Genomic DNA, 18,871 nt, shown 5'->3' with positions numbered 1-18,871 from the left:
AGGAGAAATTAAAATGAGGCTCTGAGATAAGAAGACTGAGGGTCAGGAGACCCAAATCCTTATACTCTCACCCTGATAAGTCACAAAGCATATTGTTTGTAAAAGTGGCTGCAGTAATTCTGCTCCCTGAACTCACACCACTGGGAAGTTATCTCCAGCACTGACTTGGTTAGTCATGTCATTCTTTGCTTTGGCTAGAAGGGACAAGAGCAAACACAATGGAAGAAGGGGCCTAAAAAGCACTGGCAAATTGGAGTTTGCCCTCTTCTGCCCATGTCTGAGACTCTGCAACCATCACAGGAAGAAGTCTGGAATAACCTTCTAGATCATGGTAGTGACACCCATTGCCTACAGCTAACACTCACAGTAAGAACCAACAGACACATGCGTGGGGCCACCCAGCTCATCCCAACTTGTCTGACCCCACAGTTGTACAGAGATGCAGGAGACGGCTCAGCAGAGATCACCCAAACCAGCCCAAAGTACTTTTATATATCTATTCTGTTTGATGTCTGTCTGCCTGCTTGCTTGCCTTCCTTCCTTCCTTCCTTCTTTCCTTCCTTCCTTCCTCCCTCCCTCCCTCTTCCTTTCTTCCTTCCTTCCTTCCTTCCTTCCTTCCTTCCTTCCTTCCTTCCTTCCTTCCATCCATCTTTCCCTTCCCTCTTCTCTTCTCTTCTCTTCTCTTCTCTTCTCTTCTCCTCTCTTCTCTTTTCTTTCATGTCATTTGTCTGAACTCCCATTTGCCTGGACTCAAAATGAAGTAAGTTATTTTAATAGTTTTGTTTCTAGTGTAGTTTAGGTAATGGCCTTATATTTACAAAGCTGTTTTAATTACTTTGAAAGAAGTACCCTGCTTAAGATTTGGAGTATTTTTCCCTCGAGGTCTTTCCTTGATGGGGATCAAATATCACATGATGAGAAAAAAAAATCACAAGAGTTGGTGAATTAGAGTTATAGAAGCTTCTGTGAGTATTTTCCATTTTTGTTCATGTGAGTAGGGAAGTTTTAGAAGGTGGGTATTTAAAACATGGAAACATGGTTTTCATGAAAATAATTTAAAAAACTGGGCCAAATATATTTCATAATAGCCCTCTAATGGCATCTCAGAGTTAAAATTATAACTGGCATTAAACTCTGCCAGTCAGATTTTCAGAATTACTTTCTTCTCCATAAGCTTTTTTCCTGAGGCTTCAATACGTTGGACAATTGCTAAGATATGGTTTATTCACTAAAATATAAAGCTGAATTTACTTCTCCCACACCTTATACTTTTTCCTTGTCTTCTTTGTTTTCTAATTTAGAGCAAAATTTTAAAAAAATCTGAATATAGATAACATACAGTAGTTCATGAGTGAATGATGTTATAGCAAAAGAGAATTTCTTACCTGCCAAAATAACTTCTGCAGCATGTAAACATCCATGTCAAATGCAACATTAAAGATAATTATTGGTGTAAATAGATAAAAAAATACTTTTGGACTCATCCATTGTATGGCATCTGCATATATTTGGACCTAATAATATAAAAATACATCAGTTTCTCATTTATCCATCCTTCTATTAGCATAGATTACACGCCAGGCACTCCTATCTCTAGCAAAAGAGAAAAAGATATATCACAATGTAATAGGTGCTCAAATCTTAACTCTCTTGATTCTCATCATTTTCTTTCCTTTTTAAAAAAGATTTACTTACTTATTTTAGAGAGAGAGGTAGGGGAGAGGGAGAAGGGGAGAGAGTTTTAAGCAGACTCCCCGCTGAGCACAGACCCCATGGGGGGCTCAATCTAACCATCCTGAGATCATGACCTGAGTCAAAACCAAGAGTTGGACGTTTGACTGCGCCACCCAGGTGCCCCAGATTTTCATAATTTTCCATCAGATTGTTACCAGTTACAGCGGAAGTTAACACATATCTCCATGCCCATTTTATTTTTTAAACAACAGGTATAGAAAGTACATTGATATGGGTACAAGAGAATATGGAGGAGATTTTCAGGCCTACAAGAGGAAGACAGGTTTCAGGTAGACGGATTATCATGCGCAACATGTACAAAGGAGCAAACAGTCATATCAAATTTCAGAAACTATAAGTAATTAACCATGGATTACACAGAAGATGTGTGTGGAAGAATAGCAGGAATAAAAACTGGAAGTTAATGCTGTTAATGAAATAACTAATTAATGTTGTTTATTACAAAATATTTAGTTGAGGGATGCCTGGGTGGCTCAGTCAGGTTAAATATCTGCCTTTGGCTTAGGTCATGATCCCAGGGTTCTGGGATTGAGCCCGACATGGGACTCCCTGAGAAGTCTGCTTCTCCCTTTACCCTTCGCATTTGCTTGTGATCTCTCTCTCAAATAAATAAATAAATAAATAAAATCTGTAAAAAAATTATTTAGTTTGTATTCGTAAATCCTGCTATGGGCATCCACTCAACATTCTGTTTGTTAAGGAAACACAGAATGCCTGCTGTGTTAGGTGGTATCTTTGCTTTGGGGGGATGATTCTCCATGAGTCTCTCGTGTTTCTCCATATCTTATGAGTGGAGGCATTAATTGCTTTTCTTCCAGACTATCTTTCAAAAATATTTGTATGGCTAACAGCTTTGGAAGACAGAGCTAAGTGCCTCCCTTCAGAGCAAAGAGTTGGTGTACTATACTGTACAGTGTAATAAGGATAGTGTCTCCCTCTAGGGCAAGAGGTCAGGTGAGTTTACTGCCCAACACAAAATATTCAAGTTCTCTAAACTCAGGTTTCTTCTCCTGTAATGCAATCCATTGTGTATGTGGGTTTCACCGGGCCCTCTTTGCTTCTCCCTGTGGGTACTGGGGCTTACGGAACAGGCACAAGAAGATGCTGATTTTCTGGCTGCTGCTATGGCTGTGAGCACTAAAATCCTTTTCTTGGGCACAGGAATCCCATGTCTTTTGCCAGGACCATGAAACTGTGGCAGACTAACTTATTACTTGCAAACAGAGTAAAATCTTAGACCCTTCACAGTTCTTGACCTCCGTTCTCTTCTTTTAAAAGGAAATTGACAAATAGAAAAGTTTATAGAAGTACTTAAAATTTCATAGAAGTCAAAATTGTACAGTTACAAAACCTATTGATGACAAATGAAGTAATAATCTGGTAATCTCATAATGTTCGTTAATATCACTGGTTACATTTGTTTGGGAAAGCAATCGTTTTCATACATGTTCTCATTTACACTCTGATTGACTAGAGCCGGTGTTGGCGAACTATGACCCGGGGCTACATCTGACTCAATACCTGTTTTTGTAAATAAAGTCTTATTAGAACACAGCCATGCCAGCTCACTTACATATTGTCTATGGTGGCTTTTGAACGATAGTGGCAGAGCTGAGTAATTGTGACAGAGCTCACGTGGCCTATATTACCTAAAATATTTACGATATGGACTTTTATAGAAAAAAATTGCTGCCAACCCCGGGGCTAGAGAACTATTTCATGTGTCAATGATGCATTCTATATCCGTTATAGTAAAGATAATCGCTCTCCTCTACCTGATTCCAGCTATTCTCAACTATTTATAAACTGTAGCTGCCTTGACTACATCTGTATTTGCTTTCCTCCTCACTTCCAACTCCAGGTAAGAGGTTCAACTTCTGTTTCTTGAGATCTTATAAGCCACACACACTTAAAGACTAGCCTCTATTCTAATGGGAACCCTGTAAAACATTCCTAACTGAGGCCATAGATTGGGCCCACGTCAGAATTCTCTTGCTACTAGAGTCCTGTACCAGCAGCTCAAGGTCTCTGGGCTTCTATCTTATTAACCAATTTTTGGGATGCTGTGGTAGCTCAGTCAGTTAAGCGTCTGCCTTCGGCTCAGATCATGATCCCAGGGTCCTGGGATCAAGTCCTGCGTTCGGCTCCTTCCTCAGTGGGGAGCCTGCTTCTCCCTCTGCCTGCGGCTTCCCCTGCTTGGGCTTGCTCTTTCTCTCTCTCTGACAAATGAATAAATAAAATCTTTAAAGAAAAAAACCAATTCTTGTCTAAGCTTTTGAATTCTGCTTAAACTCTCATTAGCTGCTCATACTCTCAGTAGGTGTACATGAACTCATTCTCTGAGTTGCCCACCTCCTTTCAGACAGAGGCTCTGTTTTGACTACATTTAGCTGGATCTCAGCTCTGTCACCCCTGGGTCCTTTTTTCACACATCTGATCTGATGTCATCCATATCACAAGCATCCATCGACTGGCAGAGCAGTGAACTGGCAAGTATTTTTACAGATTTCCTTAAGCTATCTTTGTATTTGTATGAATTTGAGATATAGCACAAAATACTCATATTTACTATACACACCTGCTCAGATGTAAAACTTAATATTTCAAAACTGCATCCAATTAAAAATAATATCACAGGGAGAGGAATTGGAAAGTCTTTTAAGTGTAGATTCAAGAATGCTGCAAAAAAAATACATCTTTACTGAAAGGCAATGAAATATCACAGTTATGGAACCTTAATTTGATATGCTTTCTTAATACTGAGGACAATGAAATTCTGTTCCAACTTTTCACTTACTTAATTCCTGTAATTGAAACTTTCTCTCATCCTTAAGCACACTGAATCAGTGTAATTCTTAATCTACTAGATTCTATATTTACCTCTTCTATGAAGTATCTCATTTCCTTAGAATCTTTAGTAAATATTGCTAGAAGTCATTGGCTCTTGGGTTATTACTAAAATATTGACAGCAATTTTTTGTATACGCTATAAATCAGATACTACTTTCTTTAGCAATCTTGCAATAAGAGGTTAATAAATAACTAAACTTTAATGAAATCTCCTGGCTGATTCCCAAAATAACAATGAGGAACTAGGTATAAGAATTTGCCCAATGAGGGGGGAGGAGTTAAGATGGCGGAGGAGTAGGGGACCCCTTTTTCAGCCGGTCCCCTGAGTCGAGCTGGATAGGTACCAGACCAGCCTAAATAACCACGGAATCAGCCTGAGACGCAGGATGATGCATCTGGATCTCTACAAATGAACATCTCCAGCGCTGAGTATTGAGGTACGAAGAGGGAAGCTGTAAACCGTGCATGGATATCGGAAGATAAACGGAAGGGGGAGGGAGCCGCCGCGTTTGGGCGCCGGGAAGCGGCAGCCACCTGCACGGGGGAGCGGGCGGACTCACAGAGGGCACCCGCGAGAGAGCGGACTGAGACCGGTGAGCCGTGAACGCGCGCGCGCCACCAGGCATCTCCCGGAACACCGGAATCCGGGTGTGCTCAGGGGATCCAGACTGAGACCGGGAACTCCCGGAGCGCGCGCGGGGCGGCTGGCGGCTGGAGAGCCACCTGCACGGGGGAGCGGGCGGACTCGCGGTCGGCACCCGCGAAACAGCAGACTGAGACCCTGAACCGGGTGCGCGCGCCACCAGGCTTCTCACGAAACTCCGGAATCGAGGTGTGCTCACCGGGCATAGACGGAGACCGGGAGACCCGGGAGCCTGCGGGGTGGCCGGTGGCTGGCGGCATTAGAAACACAAAGGACAGAGACGCGCCGGCCCTGGAAGTGAGGGCAGGGACGCCGGGTGTGGGGCGCACATCCCGGGACGCTGCAGGGTTGAGCAGCACCAACAGTAATAGAGTTAAAGTGGCCAGAACATCAGTGGAGAACGGGCCGCAATCCCTCTGTTCTGCGACAATGCAGCCTCTGCTGCTCTGACCCTCAGAAGAGGCATAGCCGGCCGCCAGGGATAGCCGCCAGAGAACAAAAGCCTGGAAATACCGGCTCAGAGAGTGCCCATCCCCATCCTCCCTCGCAGGGGACACGGAGACTTTACCCAAACAGGGTTGCCTGAGTATCGGCGCGGCAGGCCCCTCCCCCAGAACACAGAAGGCAGGCTGAAAAATCAAGAAGCCCACAACCCAGGCGCCTGGGTGGCGCCGTCATTGAGCTCCTGTCTCCGGCTTAGGGCGTGATCCCAGCGTTCCGGAAAGGAGTCCCTCATCGGGCTCCTCCGCTGGGAGCCTGCTTCTTCCTCTCTCACTCCCCTGCTTCTGTTTCGTTCTTGCTGACTGTATGTCTCCCTCTCTCAGATAAGTAAATAAATAAAATCTTTAAAGAAGAAGCCCACATCTCTAAGATCCCTATAAAACAAGGGGCACGGCCTGGGACCCAGTCAATAATTTTGGGCTCTGGAAACCCCGCAACCTCTCTTCATCAGAATGACAAGAAGGAGAAGCCCCCCCCAGCAAAGAAAAGACAGTGAGTCAGTGGCCTCTGCCACAGAAGTAACGGATATGGATGTAACCAAATTATCAGAAATGGAATTCAGAGTAACAATGGTCAAGATAATGAGTAGACTTGAGAAAAGTATTCAGGAAAATATTACTGAGAATATAGAATCCCTAAGGGCGGAAATGAGAGCGAATTTGACAGAAATTAAAAATTCTATGAGCCAAATGCAGGCAAAACTAGAGGCTCTGACGGCCAGGGTCACGGAAGCGGAGGAAAGGGTTAGTGAATTGGAGGATGGGTTAATAGAGGAAAAAATAAAAATAGAAGATGGTCTTAAAAAAATCCACGCCCACGAATGTTGGCTACGGGAGAGTACTGACTCAATGAAACGATCCAATGTTAGAATCATCGGCATCCCCGAGGGGGTGGAGAAAAACAGAGGCCTAGAAGAGATATTTGAACAAATTGTAGCTGAAAACTTCCCTAATCTAGCAAGGGAAACAAAAATTCGTGTCCAAGAGGCAGAGAGGACCCCTCCCAAGCTCAACCATGACAGACCTACACCACGTCACGTCATAGTACAATTCGCAAATATGAGATCCAAGGATACAGTATTGAAAGCGGCCAGGGCAAAGAAATTTCTCACGTACCAAGGCAAAGGCATCAGAATTACGTCAGACCTGTCTACACAGACCTGGAATGAGAGAAAGGGTTGGGGGAGCATTTTTAAAGCTCTTTCAGAGAAAAACATGCAGCCAAGGATCCTTTATCCAGCAAGGCTCTCATTCAGAATTGATGGAGAAATAAAGACATTTCAGAATCGACAGTCACTAGCCAATTTCGTAACCACGAAACCAGCCCTACAGGAGGTATTACGGGGGGTTCTATAAAAGTAAAAAGGCCCCAAGAGTGATACAAAACAGAAAGTCACAGCCAATACAAACAAAGACTTTACTGACAACATGGCAGAATTAAAAGCATATCTCTCAGTACTCGGCCTGAACATTAATGGTTTAAATTCTGGCTTCAAACGCCACAGGGTTGCAGATTGGATAAAAAGAAATGACCCATCCATTTGCTGTCTACAAGAGACTCATTTCGAACCCAAAGATGCATTCAGACTGAGAGTAAGGGGATGGAGTACCATCTTTCACGCAAATGGACCTCAAAAGAAAGCTGGGGTAGCAATTCTCATATCAGATAAATTGGATTTTAAACTACAGACTATAGTTAGAGATGCAGAAGGGCACTATATTATTCTTAAAGGAAGTATTCAACAAGTGGATATGACAATTATAAATATATATGCCCCCAACAGGGGAGCAGCAAGATACACAAGCCAACTCTTAACCAGAATAAAGAGACATATAGATAAAAATACGTTAATAGTAGGGGACCTCAACACTCCACTCTCAGAAATAGACAGAACACCCTGGCAAAAACTAAGCAAAGAATCAAAGGCTTTGAATGCCATACTCGACGAGTTGGACCTCTTAGATATATATAGAACACTACACCCCAGAACCAAAGAATACTCATTCTATTCTAATGCCCATGGAACATTTTCAAGAATAGACCATGATCTGGGACACAAAACAGGTCTCAGCCGATACCAAAAGATTGAAATTATCCCCTGCATATTCTCAGACCACAACGCTCTGAAATTGGAACTCAACCACAAGGAAAAATTTGGAAGAAACTCAAACACTTGGAGACTAAGAACCATCCTGCTCAGGAATGACTCGATAAACCAGGAAATCAAAAATCAAATTAAACAATTTATGGAGACCAATGAGAATGAAAATACAACAGTCCAAAACCTATGGGATACTGCAAAGGCAGTCCTAAGGGGGAAATACATAGCCATCCAAGCCTCACTCAAAAGAATAGAAACATCTAAAATGCAGTTTTTATATTCTCACCTCAAGAAGCTGGAACAGCAACAGAGGGACAGGCCTAATCCACGCACAAGGAAGCAGTTGACCAAAATTAAAGCTGAAATCAATCAAGCAGAAACCAGAAGTACAGTAGAGCAGATCAACAGGACTAGAAGCTGGTTCTTGGAGAGAATCAATAAAATTGACAGACCACTGGGAAGACTTATCCAAAAGAAAAGAGAAAAGACCCAGATTATTAAAATTATGAATGAAAAAGGAGAGGTCACGACGAACACCATTGAAATTGGAAGGATTATTAGAAATTTTTATCAACAGCTATATGCCAATAAACTAAGCAATCTGGAAGAGATGGAATCCTTCCTGGAAACCTATAAACTACCAAGATTGAAACAGGAAGAAATTGATTTCTTAAACAGGCCAATTAATTATGAAGAAATTGAGTCAGTGATAAACAACCTTCCAAATAACAAAACTCCAGGCCCGGACGGTTTTCCTGGGGAATTCTACCAAACATTCAAAGAAGAAATAATACCTATTCTCCTAAAGCTATTTCAAAAAATAGAAACAGAAGGAAAGCTACCAAACTCATTCTATGAGGCCAATATTACCTTGATCCCCAAACCAGGCAAAGACCCCCTCAAAAAGGAGAATTACAGACCGATTTCCCTAATGAATATGGACGCCAAAATCCTCAACAAGATACTTGCTAATAGAATCCAACAGTTCATTAAAAGGATTATCCACCACGATCAAGTGGGATTCATACCTGGGATGCAAGCGTGGTTCAATATTCGCAAATCAATCAGCGTGATACATCATATCAACAAGAAAAGACTCAAGAACCATATGATCCTCTCAATCGATGCCGAAAAAGCATTTGACAAAATACAGCATCCTTTCCTGACTAAAACCCTTCGGAGTGTAGGAATAGAAGGTACATTTCTCAATCTCATAAAAGCCATCTATGAAAAGCCTACTGCAAATATTATTCTCAATGGGGAAAAGCTGGAAGCCTTTCCCTTGAGATCAGGAACACGACAAGGATGCCCACTCTCGCCACTATTATTCAACATAGTACTAGAAGTCCTTGCAACAGCAATCAGACAACAAAAAGGGATCAAAGGTATTCAAATCGGCAAAGAAGAAGTCAAAATGTCTCTCTTCGCAGACGACATGATACTCTATATGGAAAACCCAAAAGAAGCCACTCCCAAACTATTAGAAGTTATAGAGCAATTCAGTAACGTGGCGGGATACAAAATCAATGCTCAGAAATCAGTTGCATTTCTGTACACGAATAACGAGAACGAAGAAAGAGAAATCAGGGAATCCATCCCATTTACAATAGCACCAAAAACCATACGTTACCTTGGAATTAACTTAACCAGAGACGTAAAGGACCTTTATTCTAGAAACTATAAATCACTCTTAAAAGACATTGAGGAAGACATAAAAAGATGGAAAGATATTCCATGCTCATGGATCGGAAGAATTAACATAGTTAAAATGTCCATGCTACCCAGAGCAATCTACACTTTCAATGCTATTCCGATCAAAATACCGAGAACGTTTTTCAAAGAACTGGAACAAATAGTCCTTAAATTTGTATGGAACCAGAAAAGACCCCGAATTTCCAAGGAACTGTTGAAAAGGAAAAACAAAGCTGGGGGCAACACAATGCCGGATTTCGAGCTGTACTACAAAGCTGTGATCACAAAGACAGCATGGTACTGGCACAAAAACAGACACATAGACCAATGGAACAGAATAGAGAGCCCAGAAATGGACCCTCAGCTCTTTGGGCAACTAATATTTGATAAAGCAGGAAAAAACATCCGGTGGGAAAAAGACAGTCTCTTCAATAAATGGTGCTGGGAAAATTGGACAGCTACATGCAAAAGAATGAAACTTGACCACTATCTCACACCATACACAAAAATAAACTCCAAATGGATGAAAGACCTCGATGTGAGACAAGAATCCATCAAAATTCTAGAGGAGAACATAGGCAGCAACCTCTACGACATCGGCCAAAGCAACCTTTTTCATGACACATCCCCAAAGGCAAGAGAAACAAAAGATAAAATGAATTTATGGGACTTCATCAAGATTAAAAGTTTCTGCACATCCAAGGAAACAGTCAGAAAAACTAAGAGGCAGCCCACGGAATGGGAGAATATATTTGCAAATGACACTACAGATAAAGGACTGGTATCCAAGATCTACAAAGAACTTCTCAAACTCAATACACGAGAAACAAATAAACAAATCAAAAAATGGGCAGAAGATATGAACAGACACTTTTCCAATGATGACATACAAATGGCTAACAGACACATGAAAAAATGTTCAAAATCATTAGCCATCAAGGAAATTCAAATCAAAACCACACTGAGATACCACCTTACGCCAGTTAGAATGGCAAAAATAGACAAGGCAAGAAACAACAATTGTTGGAGAGGATGTGGAGAAAGGGGATCCCTCCTACATTGTTGGTGGGAATGCAAGTTGGTACAGCCACTCTGGAAAACCGTGTGGAGGTCCCTTAAAAAGTTAAAAATTGAGCTACCCTATGATCCAGCCATTGCACTACTGGGTGTTTACCCCAAAGATACAGACGTAGTGAAGAGAAGGGCCATATGCACCCCAATGTTCATAGCAGCAATGTCCACAATAGCTAAATCGTGGAAGGAGCCGAGATGCCCTGCAACAGATGACTGGATTAAGAAGTTGTGGTCCATATATACAATGGAATATTACTCAGCAATCAGAAAGAACGAGTTCTCAACATTTGCTACAACATGGACGGCACTGGAGGAGATAATGCTTAGTGAAATAAGTCAAGCAGAGAAAGACAACTATCATATGATTTCTCTCATCTATGGAACATAAGAACTAGAATGATCAGTAGGGGAAGAAAGGGATAAAGAAAGGGGGGGTAATCAGAAGGGGGAATGAAACATGAGAGACTATGGACTATGAGAAACAAACTGAGGGCTACAGAGGGGAGGGGGGTGGGGGAATGGGATAGACCGGTGATGGGTAGTAAGGAGGGCACATATTGCATGGTGCACTGGGTGTTATACACAACTAATGAATCATCGAGCCTTACATCGAAAACCGGGGATGTACTGTATGGTGACTAACATAATATAATAAAAAATCATTATTAAAATAAAAAAAAAAAAAAAAAAAAGAATTTGCCCAATGAGAAAAACTAGCTTCCTATTACTGGTTACCTACTACACATTAGAAAGCCTGTAATGAACTGTGAACAAAGTATAATAAGCAATATCACAGCATTTACTTCAGTTTAATGTTTTGTTTCTTTGTAATATATTTTCTAATCAATTCAAAGAATGCAAAAAAGAGTGCTTTCTTTTGATTTCTACAGTATTATTTTCTTCTCATAAGAGCTATACATAATTTATCATTTAAACAAAACCTAAGGGACACCCTACCAAGTGGTTAAAAAGTAACTGGGAAACAAACTGAGGGCTTCAGAGGGGAGGGAGGTGGGGGATTGGGATAGGCCGGTGATGGGTATTAAGGAGGGCACATATTGCATGGTGCACTGGGTGTTATATGCAAGTAATGAATCATGGAACATTGCATCAAGAACTGGGGATGTACTGTATGGTGACTAATATAACAGAATAAATATTATTTAAAAAAAAAAAGTAACTGGTCCACTCAGAACGCCCATCATTTTGAAAAATTCTTTGCTCAAGTGAAGAAACTGGTACACAACTAGCTTCAATATATGAATGAAACTATAGTTTGTGATAACACAGATAGCAATCAAAATCCTTCAACCCTTGATTTTTGGCTCATCTGCTTTGATTCGATTCTTCCCATCACTTAAATGTAACCATTACCTACCAACTAAAAAGGGGTGAATACTTTGAATTCGAAAGAGGATGAAGAATATGAATCAGACTCTACATGTCTCTTTTCAGAGGCAGATTATCATTAGATTCATTTGGTTGATAATCTTAGTTTAAAAGTATGAATTTAGGAACAAAATTCTAACTTTCTATTACTGCTATTTTCCTGAGTTCTACATGGTGACATTTACAAGATATATCAAATAAAGAGAGTTCCACCTACCTCCAACTGTGCAGATCAAGGACAATATTAGAATGATTTCAGGGAGATCCTCAGAAGTAGTCATAAACGTACTTCTGAAAAATTCCAGCCATGTGTTAGAAAATTCTTTGGTAAGAAGAGTGAAATTAGACACGCTGGAATTCAAATCCATTCTGTTGTTTCTCACAGACCATCTGAATTCAACTCTTAAGACTCAGCAAAAGTCTCACAGGATCAAAGGATTGTAAAATTTGCCTTCTATCTGGCCTTCTGGCGCATTTCTTTAAAAAAAAAAAAAGCAAGAAGAAGGAAGAAGCTCATATTTCTCCTTAATTATTTCTAGAGATATCTTAGGGTCCACCAAATTTAGGGAAGTCTCTGCCTTCTATGACACTTACATTTAAATGAGATAGAAAAGGTACAACCCCAAGTGATAGAGACTAGACAGTGTCACCCTGAGTTCACTTACAATGGCAAGCACTACTCAGCTGTTATTCACCCTGCATCTACCCAACTGTCTGAAAGGAGTTTTCATCTAACCAGTTACTGGGACCACAAACTGGTGTAGGTTATTTAGTTCTGGGGATGGACAACTGAGGGGTTTGCCCTCAGCCTATCTGAGCCTCTGGAAGCATGTTTGGGCAGCTAATCCAAAGTGGGAAATGCAATGGGCTCAGAATATTGTGACCTCTTTTGTTGTTCTCTCCAGACAGAAATTAATAGACCATGGTGATATTCCATCATAGCCTTCTTATCTCATTTAGGCATGATGAGCCAGGTTTTCTCTAACTTCTCTGTATTTATATAGTGACCCAGAACGTAAGAAAAATGTTGAAACCAAAAGGACTTAAAACGGGAGTTGTTACATGTTCTATCTCATTGCTACTTCATGGAAGAGGAACCACAAGGGCCACCATGTGTTCTGGGATGTGTCTTGGTTTCAAGAAATAGGTCATAGCTACAGCCTGCTAACCTCATCTGCTTCCCATGCTAAGGAGAGTTTTATATCGGGGTCTTAAAATTCATGCAGGGAATTCTTCCGATTCTATCTCATAATAGTGACTTCACATTTTCTAGTGCCCACTATTAGCATCTTATCTGGCTGCCATGCTGAATCAATTAGTTATTGCTAAACTTCATCTCATAATCCAGCAATGTCTTTTTAAATCTCAATGGCTTTTTAAATTTCAAATATATATTTTATTATATGCCCTTTTCTGGTCATAAAAATATTTTGAAAGAGAAAATTAAATGAATACATGTTTATTGAACACTTTTGAAATAAATATGTACACAAACATTTCAAAAAACAGGAAAAAAAATCAACCACAGTCATGCCATCTTGGGGCTCTTGTGTTTTATTTACACGGTTAGGTTCATCCTTACATAATTATACTTTACGCTACTTTCCACTCACTATTCTATCACTAGCATCAAAGAGCCTTGTCATATCGTTTATAAAGGTTGTATCATATTAGTGCCAATGTAAAAGTGCCAACTGTGCTCAGACTGCCCGTAAGCAAAGGGCTGATGGGCTGCAACTTGCAGGGTAAAAGACTCTGGGCAGCTTCCTTCACGGCTGTTGGCCTCAGTTTTCCATTCTGTATAGGTCCCTAGTCTGTGAAACTTCTGTTTATTATATTTACTTGACATCACCTGTGGGTTATAATGGTACTGGTGCCTGGGTCCTATCCCCAGAGATTTCTATTTAAATCAGTCTGGCTTGCAACCTGGGCTCCATAAGCAATTTTAATGTGCAGTTAAGGTCAGCAACCACTGTGATTCACCCAATTCAGAGGCAAAATTGCTCCCTTTTTAGTCTCAAATCCAGTTTCTTTTTAACATTCTTCAGTCAGGTTTTGTGAGAAAGAGTATCAATGCCCTTTAGGCAAAGACCACCAGAAACACATCTGAGATTGATAAGTTGAATTCATTGTTTGTTGCAGCAAGGGAGAACATTGACCCTGGGGAACTGTGGGCTATCTCAGTAACAGGATGTTGAAATTATTGTGGATCTGGGCTCTGGGTGGGTAATTCTGGACAAGGTCAGTAACAGGATGTTTAAATTATTGTGGATCTGGGCTCTAGCTGGGTGATTTTGGAGAAGGTCCAGAAAAGCAAGGGTTTACCATAGATTGGTGCTGTCAGAAAGCAAGGATAATTCTGTGGCGGGGTATCTTAACATATGTTATCTATAGGGAGGGCAGACTGGAACAAGGATAAAGCTGTCATGGGTAAAGAAGCAGAAGTCACTCATTTTAGCCAAGAGAGGGGATGTTTGGTATCTTTGGGTTGCCTGATGACTTTGTTTCACTTTTATGGTTCTGAGTGACCTCATTTGAGGTTGATGTTCTCTGAGGTTGTGTCCAACAGGAGAATAATATGGACTACGTACAAGCAACAGGCCAGCTGGTAGTGACACTGAGTGACACCTAGCTTTGAGTGTCAGACCAGTTTCCTGATGTCAGGGGCTCCTTTTGTGTTTGTCTGGCTTTTGTTTTTCCTCAAAGGATTTCTAAATTCCTTTACTTCACTTTAACATGTCAAGAGCTGAAGGTAGACCAGGAGATCTTGATAGCCATGTAAGTGATGGAGCAGAGCAAGCCTGGTCATCCCTCAAAGACAGATTCTCAACCTTGGCTCCACGTTGGAATCACTTAGAGTTTTAAGAACACAGAGGCAGGGGTGCTTGGCTGGCTCAGTTGCTAGGGCATGGGACTCTTGGTCTCAGGGTTGTAAGTTTGAGTCCCATGTGGGGTGTAGAGATTGCACCCGCAGAGGTTAATCTAATTTGTCTGAGGTCTAGCCTGGGTATTGGGAACTTTTAAAAGCTTCCCAGTGATTCTAAGGAGCAGCCATTATTCAGAAGCACTGCTCTAGGATAGGTCCGTGCCTTTAGGGAACAACACTGTGATAGTTTGATGATATTGCTTTTAGTTAAACATCAAACTATTTAGGAAAATAATGTCAATGTCACCTATTAACTTGCCCACTGTTACTCCAAAATTAAACATCCTGGAGCAAACAGGGTTGACCAAAAAAGGAAAAGTATTTTCTGCAACACAGTTACACATTCTTACATGCTAGCAGAATTTAATACAGTGAAGGAGTTTATTTTTCAAACTAAAAGTAGGGAGGCATGTTTCTGTAAGCATTTTTCTCATTTCAGTTTGTTTGAAAACTTTAATAATGTTTACATATTTATTTTTAATCAATTCCTTTCAGAAAAGAATAAAATTACTCGGAGTCTTAATTATCCTTGATATTCAGGGATACAGATGATCAAGTTCAACAGAATTTCACTATCTGGCTGAAAATATGTGGCAAATACTCAGTCCGGCTTTTCCAAACTCTACTCCAAATTCTCCTAGCAAACCTCTCACCCTAAGAAATGATCTCATTTTAAGTTAGCATACAAATGCTAACACTCTAGTTTAATATTTTAAAAGGTATGGGTAAAGAAATAGCAGTGAGACTACACAGATTTGCAATGTAATTAAAACTCTCCTTAAGCTTAAGCTGACTTTCGACAACTTTGGAGAAGTTTATGAGTGTGTCTCCTTACGGGAAAAGTACTGGTTTGTCTTGAAATTACCATCTAGTTCTCCTACGTTAATTTTTCAATAAATTCGATAATGCCTCCATTCCCACTATGCATGGAGTTAGTTAATGTGTAGCCCTGTCCTCGACAGTCAGTCAGCCTTAAGAAATTCTCTGTCACGGAAAAGTGGAAGTAAGACGAATTCCCTGTCCGTGAAAATGGGAGGTCTTTTTTCCTTCTGATCACCACATTTTTCAGGAATTAGCTGACAAAGCATCCTGAGGAGGGCACGGTGGCGGACCAGTCATCTTCACAAGCTGCCAACTCCGGCCTAACGGTTTAGGACAGATCCGCCACCGGCGTCCTGCCACCCCACACAGCAGCCCTTGCTCACGGACTCTGACCGACGTGGGCGGTCTGCCGCCCTCCGAATGCCTCTTCACTCCCGAGGAGCCCTTCCTCCCTCCCGGCTCCGCCCCACGCACCTGAGGAGACGGACCAGGGCATCAGTGTGCTTTCCTCTCCGCGCCTCAGCAAGGCCGGGGGCACAAACCCAAGCCAGGTAAATAGTTCGGAGGGATGACACAGGAGGAGTCGTGGAGGAGGGGCAGGGGCTAAGGGGCCAGGAAGTCCAACTGAGAGGCTCCTTTGCCTTGATTTGGCTGCCACAGGAAAGGTGGAAACTCCAGGAGGGAATGGCCGGCTGAACGGGTAGCTAGATTACTGTGGGCGCATTTACTCCTCTCCAAGGGAAGGCTGAGGGAGGAAAGTACCAGAGGGGAAGGGCAACTTTCTGAAGGGGAAACTGCGGGAGGGCTCACCGTCTAGAACCTCGGGAGGAGTATCCTGGGGTAGTGAGAAGTAGAGGCTGGCTATCCTGTTCACCCCAGAACAGCCACAATCAACTGCAACCTCGCCGGCCGTTACTTGCTCCAAGCCCCGCCCCTGGTCTGCGCCCATTGGTTTCAGGTTCAATAACTCCTGACTTGATTGGCTGATGAAATACCGGAAGATGCTGCTTAGCGCCGTTGCCCCTTTACTACCAAGGCAACCTTGGAAGTCTTAAGGCCATGTTTGTTTAAAAAAAATAATAAAGAGATAAATAGGGTGAAAAGGAACTCCGAGGATTTTATTGCTATGTTACCTTAAAGTTTTGGAACAATGGATTTCTGGCAAAGAGCCGATGGACACTGTTTTCCTAGAATTCTAGAAGTGGGTTTTCTGGGTCAGACAGGATGGTAGAGATTTTGAAATATGAGGAGGTAGGTTGCTGGATTAGAAAACAGAGAGAGAGAATGACTATTTGGGACCTGTAGGAGAATGAACAGGCTAAGTGAACTTTCACTTCTGGAACATTTATGTGGGGAAATTTTTAGGAATAATGATATACTCATTTCTTTTTCCTAAACATACTATGTAAAGGACATTTTAATGAAGTACTTAGTGATATTACCATAAAGCCAATTTTCATATTTCCATTCCCATCATAAAATATTTTAGGAGACATTTTGTAATGATTTTGAAATCTAGATACTTGGCGTATGTGATACCTCTTTATAATTTTACTCGCACAAAGCTTTTGTGAAGTTATTTCAATGCCTACGAAAAGGTTTGTGCAGAGAAGAGAGATCATAGAGTGGGGAAGTGAAAGGCGAATCCACTGAAGACAGAAGTAAATATTGTAGAACAGCTGATTAAATTATCCACCTGGGCCACAGAGAGCCTTTCACAGACTTCATAAGTGGTCTTGTAGTGGCCATTAAGCCACTTTGCCAAAGGAAATTATTTTCACAAAGTTAGCAATGTAAATCCATTTGGGAGATGGTCAGTCAAGGAAACTAAGAAAGGCTTTCAAAAGTGATAAAGTGCACATAATGTTTTAAAGACATGAAAATCGGAGATTGTTTCTGAGAGACATGCAAGTTATCTTCTATCACAGCTAGAGTTAGATTAGCAGATGAAGTAATCACTGTATACTCTCACGAGAAAGATATATTTACTTTAAAGATTTTTAAAAATATTTATTTTCCATTCTTTGTGTTTCATCTCTTTCTCCAGGCCCACTTAATTCCACCCCAATACTACAGGAAAGTAGTATTGAGGGAAGAGGAAGGAAGAGGAACTGTATTTTCCCCTTTATTTTCTCTGATTTATTTAGGTGGAATTCAGTGGAAAATAAATAGTCATGATTTGTTTCTATAATATCTACTGTGTGTGATTTCCTCTCATCTCTTATTTGCCTTTTTAAATTTTAATTATGCTCTTTAAAAATCTCACCATTATTAATTAAAATTTTTTATATACTAAAACCTATTGATGCTTTTTGTCTGTGACTCCTTTCATTTTTGAGTGAAGTCCACCTTTTATAGCTAAGAAGTTTAATAATATTGTAGGGACCAAAGGCAAGCCATCCCCAAATAGGTCACTTTGGCATGAAGATTATTTTGAGTTAAAAAGCAATCAAGGGCACCTGGGTGGCTCCATTGGTTAAGTGTCTGCCTTTGGCTCAGGTCATGATCCCACAGTCCTGGGATGGAGTCCTACCTCCCAGGGCTCTCTACTGAGTGGGGAGTATCCATCTCCTTCTCCCTCTGCCTCTCCCCCCTGCTTGTGCTCTCTCTCTCCCTTGCTGTCTCTCAAATAAATAAATAAAAGCTTAAAAAAAAAAGAGCAATCAAAACTCAGCCAATTCAGGAAAAGCTCTTTACCTCTCCCTTAACTGCTTATAAAAATTTAGATAGAGGACCTCTAGGAAAAGAGAAATCACCATAGGTAACTACATCATAATAGGAACTAGATGTGGTAGATAGGGAGGAACCTAGCAAGGCCTGTTTGATCAAAGTCCTCTATGTCCCATTTTTTTCCTAAATGGCCCAGCAAATATTTGTTTACCAAACATTTACTCTTTTTCATCTTCCCGGGAATTGCTTTCCTTCCCTTTGAAGTCCCACATCCCTACCCCCTTCTCCTTAGTTCTGGATGACATTTATACCGCATTTTGCCTGACTGTCTTTAGAATATGCATGTCTGTAAGGATTCCCTGCACCTATGAAATTAAGTTTGATTTTCTCTGTTAATTTATCTCATGTCAATTTGATTCTTGGTCTGGCTAGAAGGACTTTGAAGGGC

General features: G+C 41.2%; 1 protein-coding gene across 1 annotated transcript in view; it reads right to left on the bottom strand.

Annotated features, from left to right (window-relative positions):
- SLC9C1 (solute carrier family 9 member C1) overlaps nucleotides 1-16,664 on the bottom strand; it is a 95,984-nt gene extending 79,320 nt beyond the window's left edge. The window contains exons 1-4 of the mRNA XM_048214762.2: nucleotides 16,564-16,664; nucleotides 12,223-12,482; nucleotides 4,334-4,434; nucleotides 1,386-1,514 (exon numbers count right to left, since the gene is read on the bottom strand). Coding sequence (XP_048070719.1) covers nucleotides 1,386-1,514; nucleotides 4,334-4,434; nucleotides 12,223-12,373 — 381 coding nt within the window. The 5' untranslated portion in view covers nucleotides 12,374-12,482; nucleotides 16,564-16,664. The remainder of the gene's footprint in view (nucleotides 1-1,385; nucleotides 1,515-4,333; nucleotides 4,435-12,222; nucleotides 12,483-16,563) is intronic.
- Nucleotides 16,665-18,871: the final 2,207 nt, after the last annotated feature.

Source organism: Ursus arctos, unplaced genomic scaffold (genome assembly GCF_023065955.2).
Source record: "Ursus arctos isolate Adak ecotype North America unplaced genomic scaffold, UrsArc2.0 scaffold_4, whole genome shotgun sequence".
Classification (NCBI taxonomy): Eukaryota; Metazoa; Chordata; class Mammalia; order Carnivora; family Ursidae; genus Ursus; species Ursus arctos.
The sequence above is the reverse complement of the archived record's forward strand: the minus strand, read 5'-3'. Positions and strand labels throughout refer to the sequence as shown.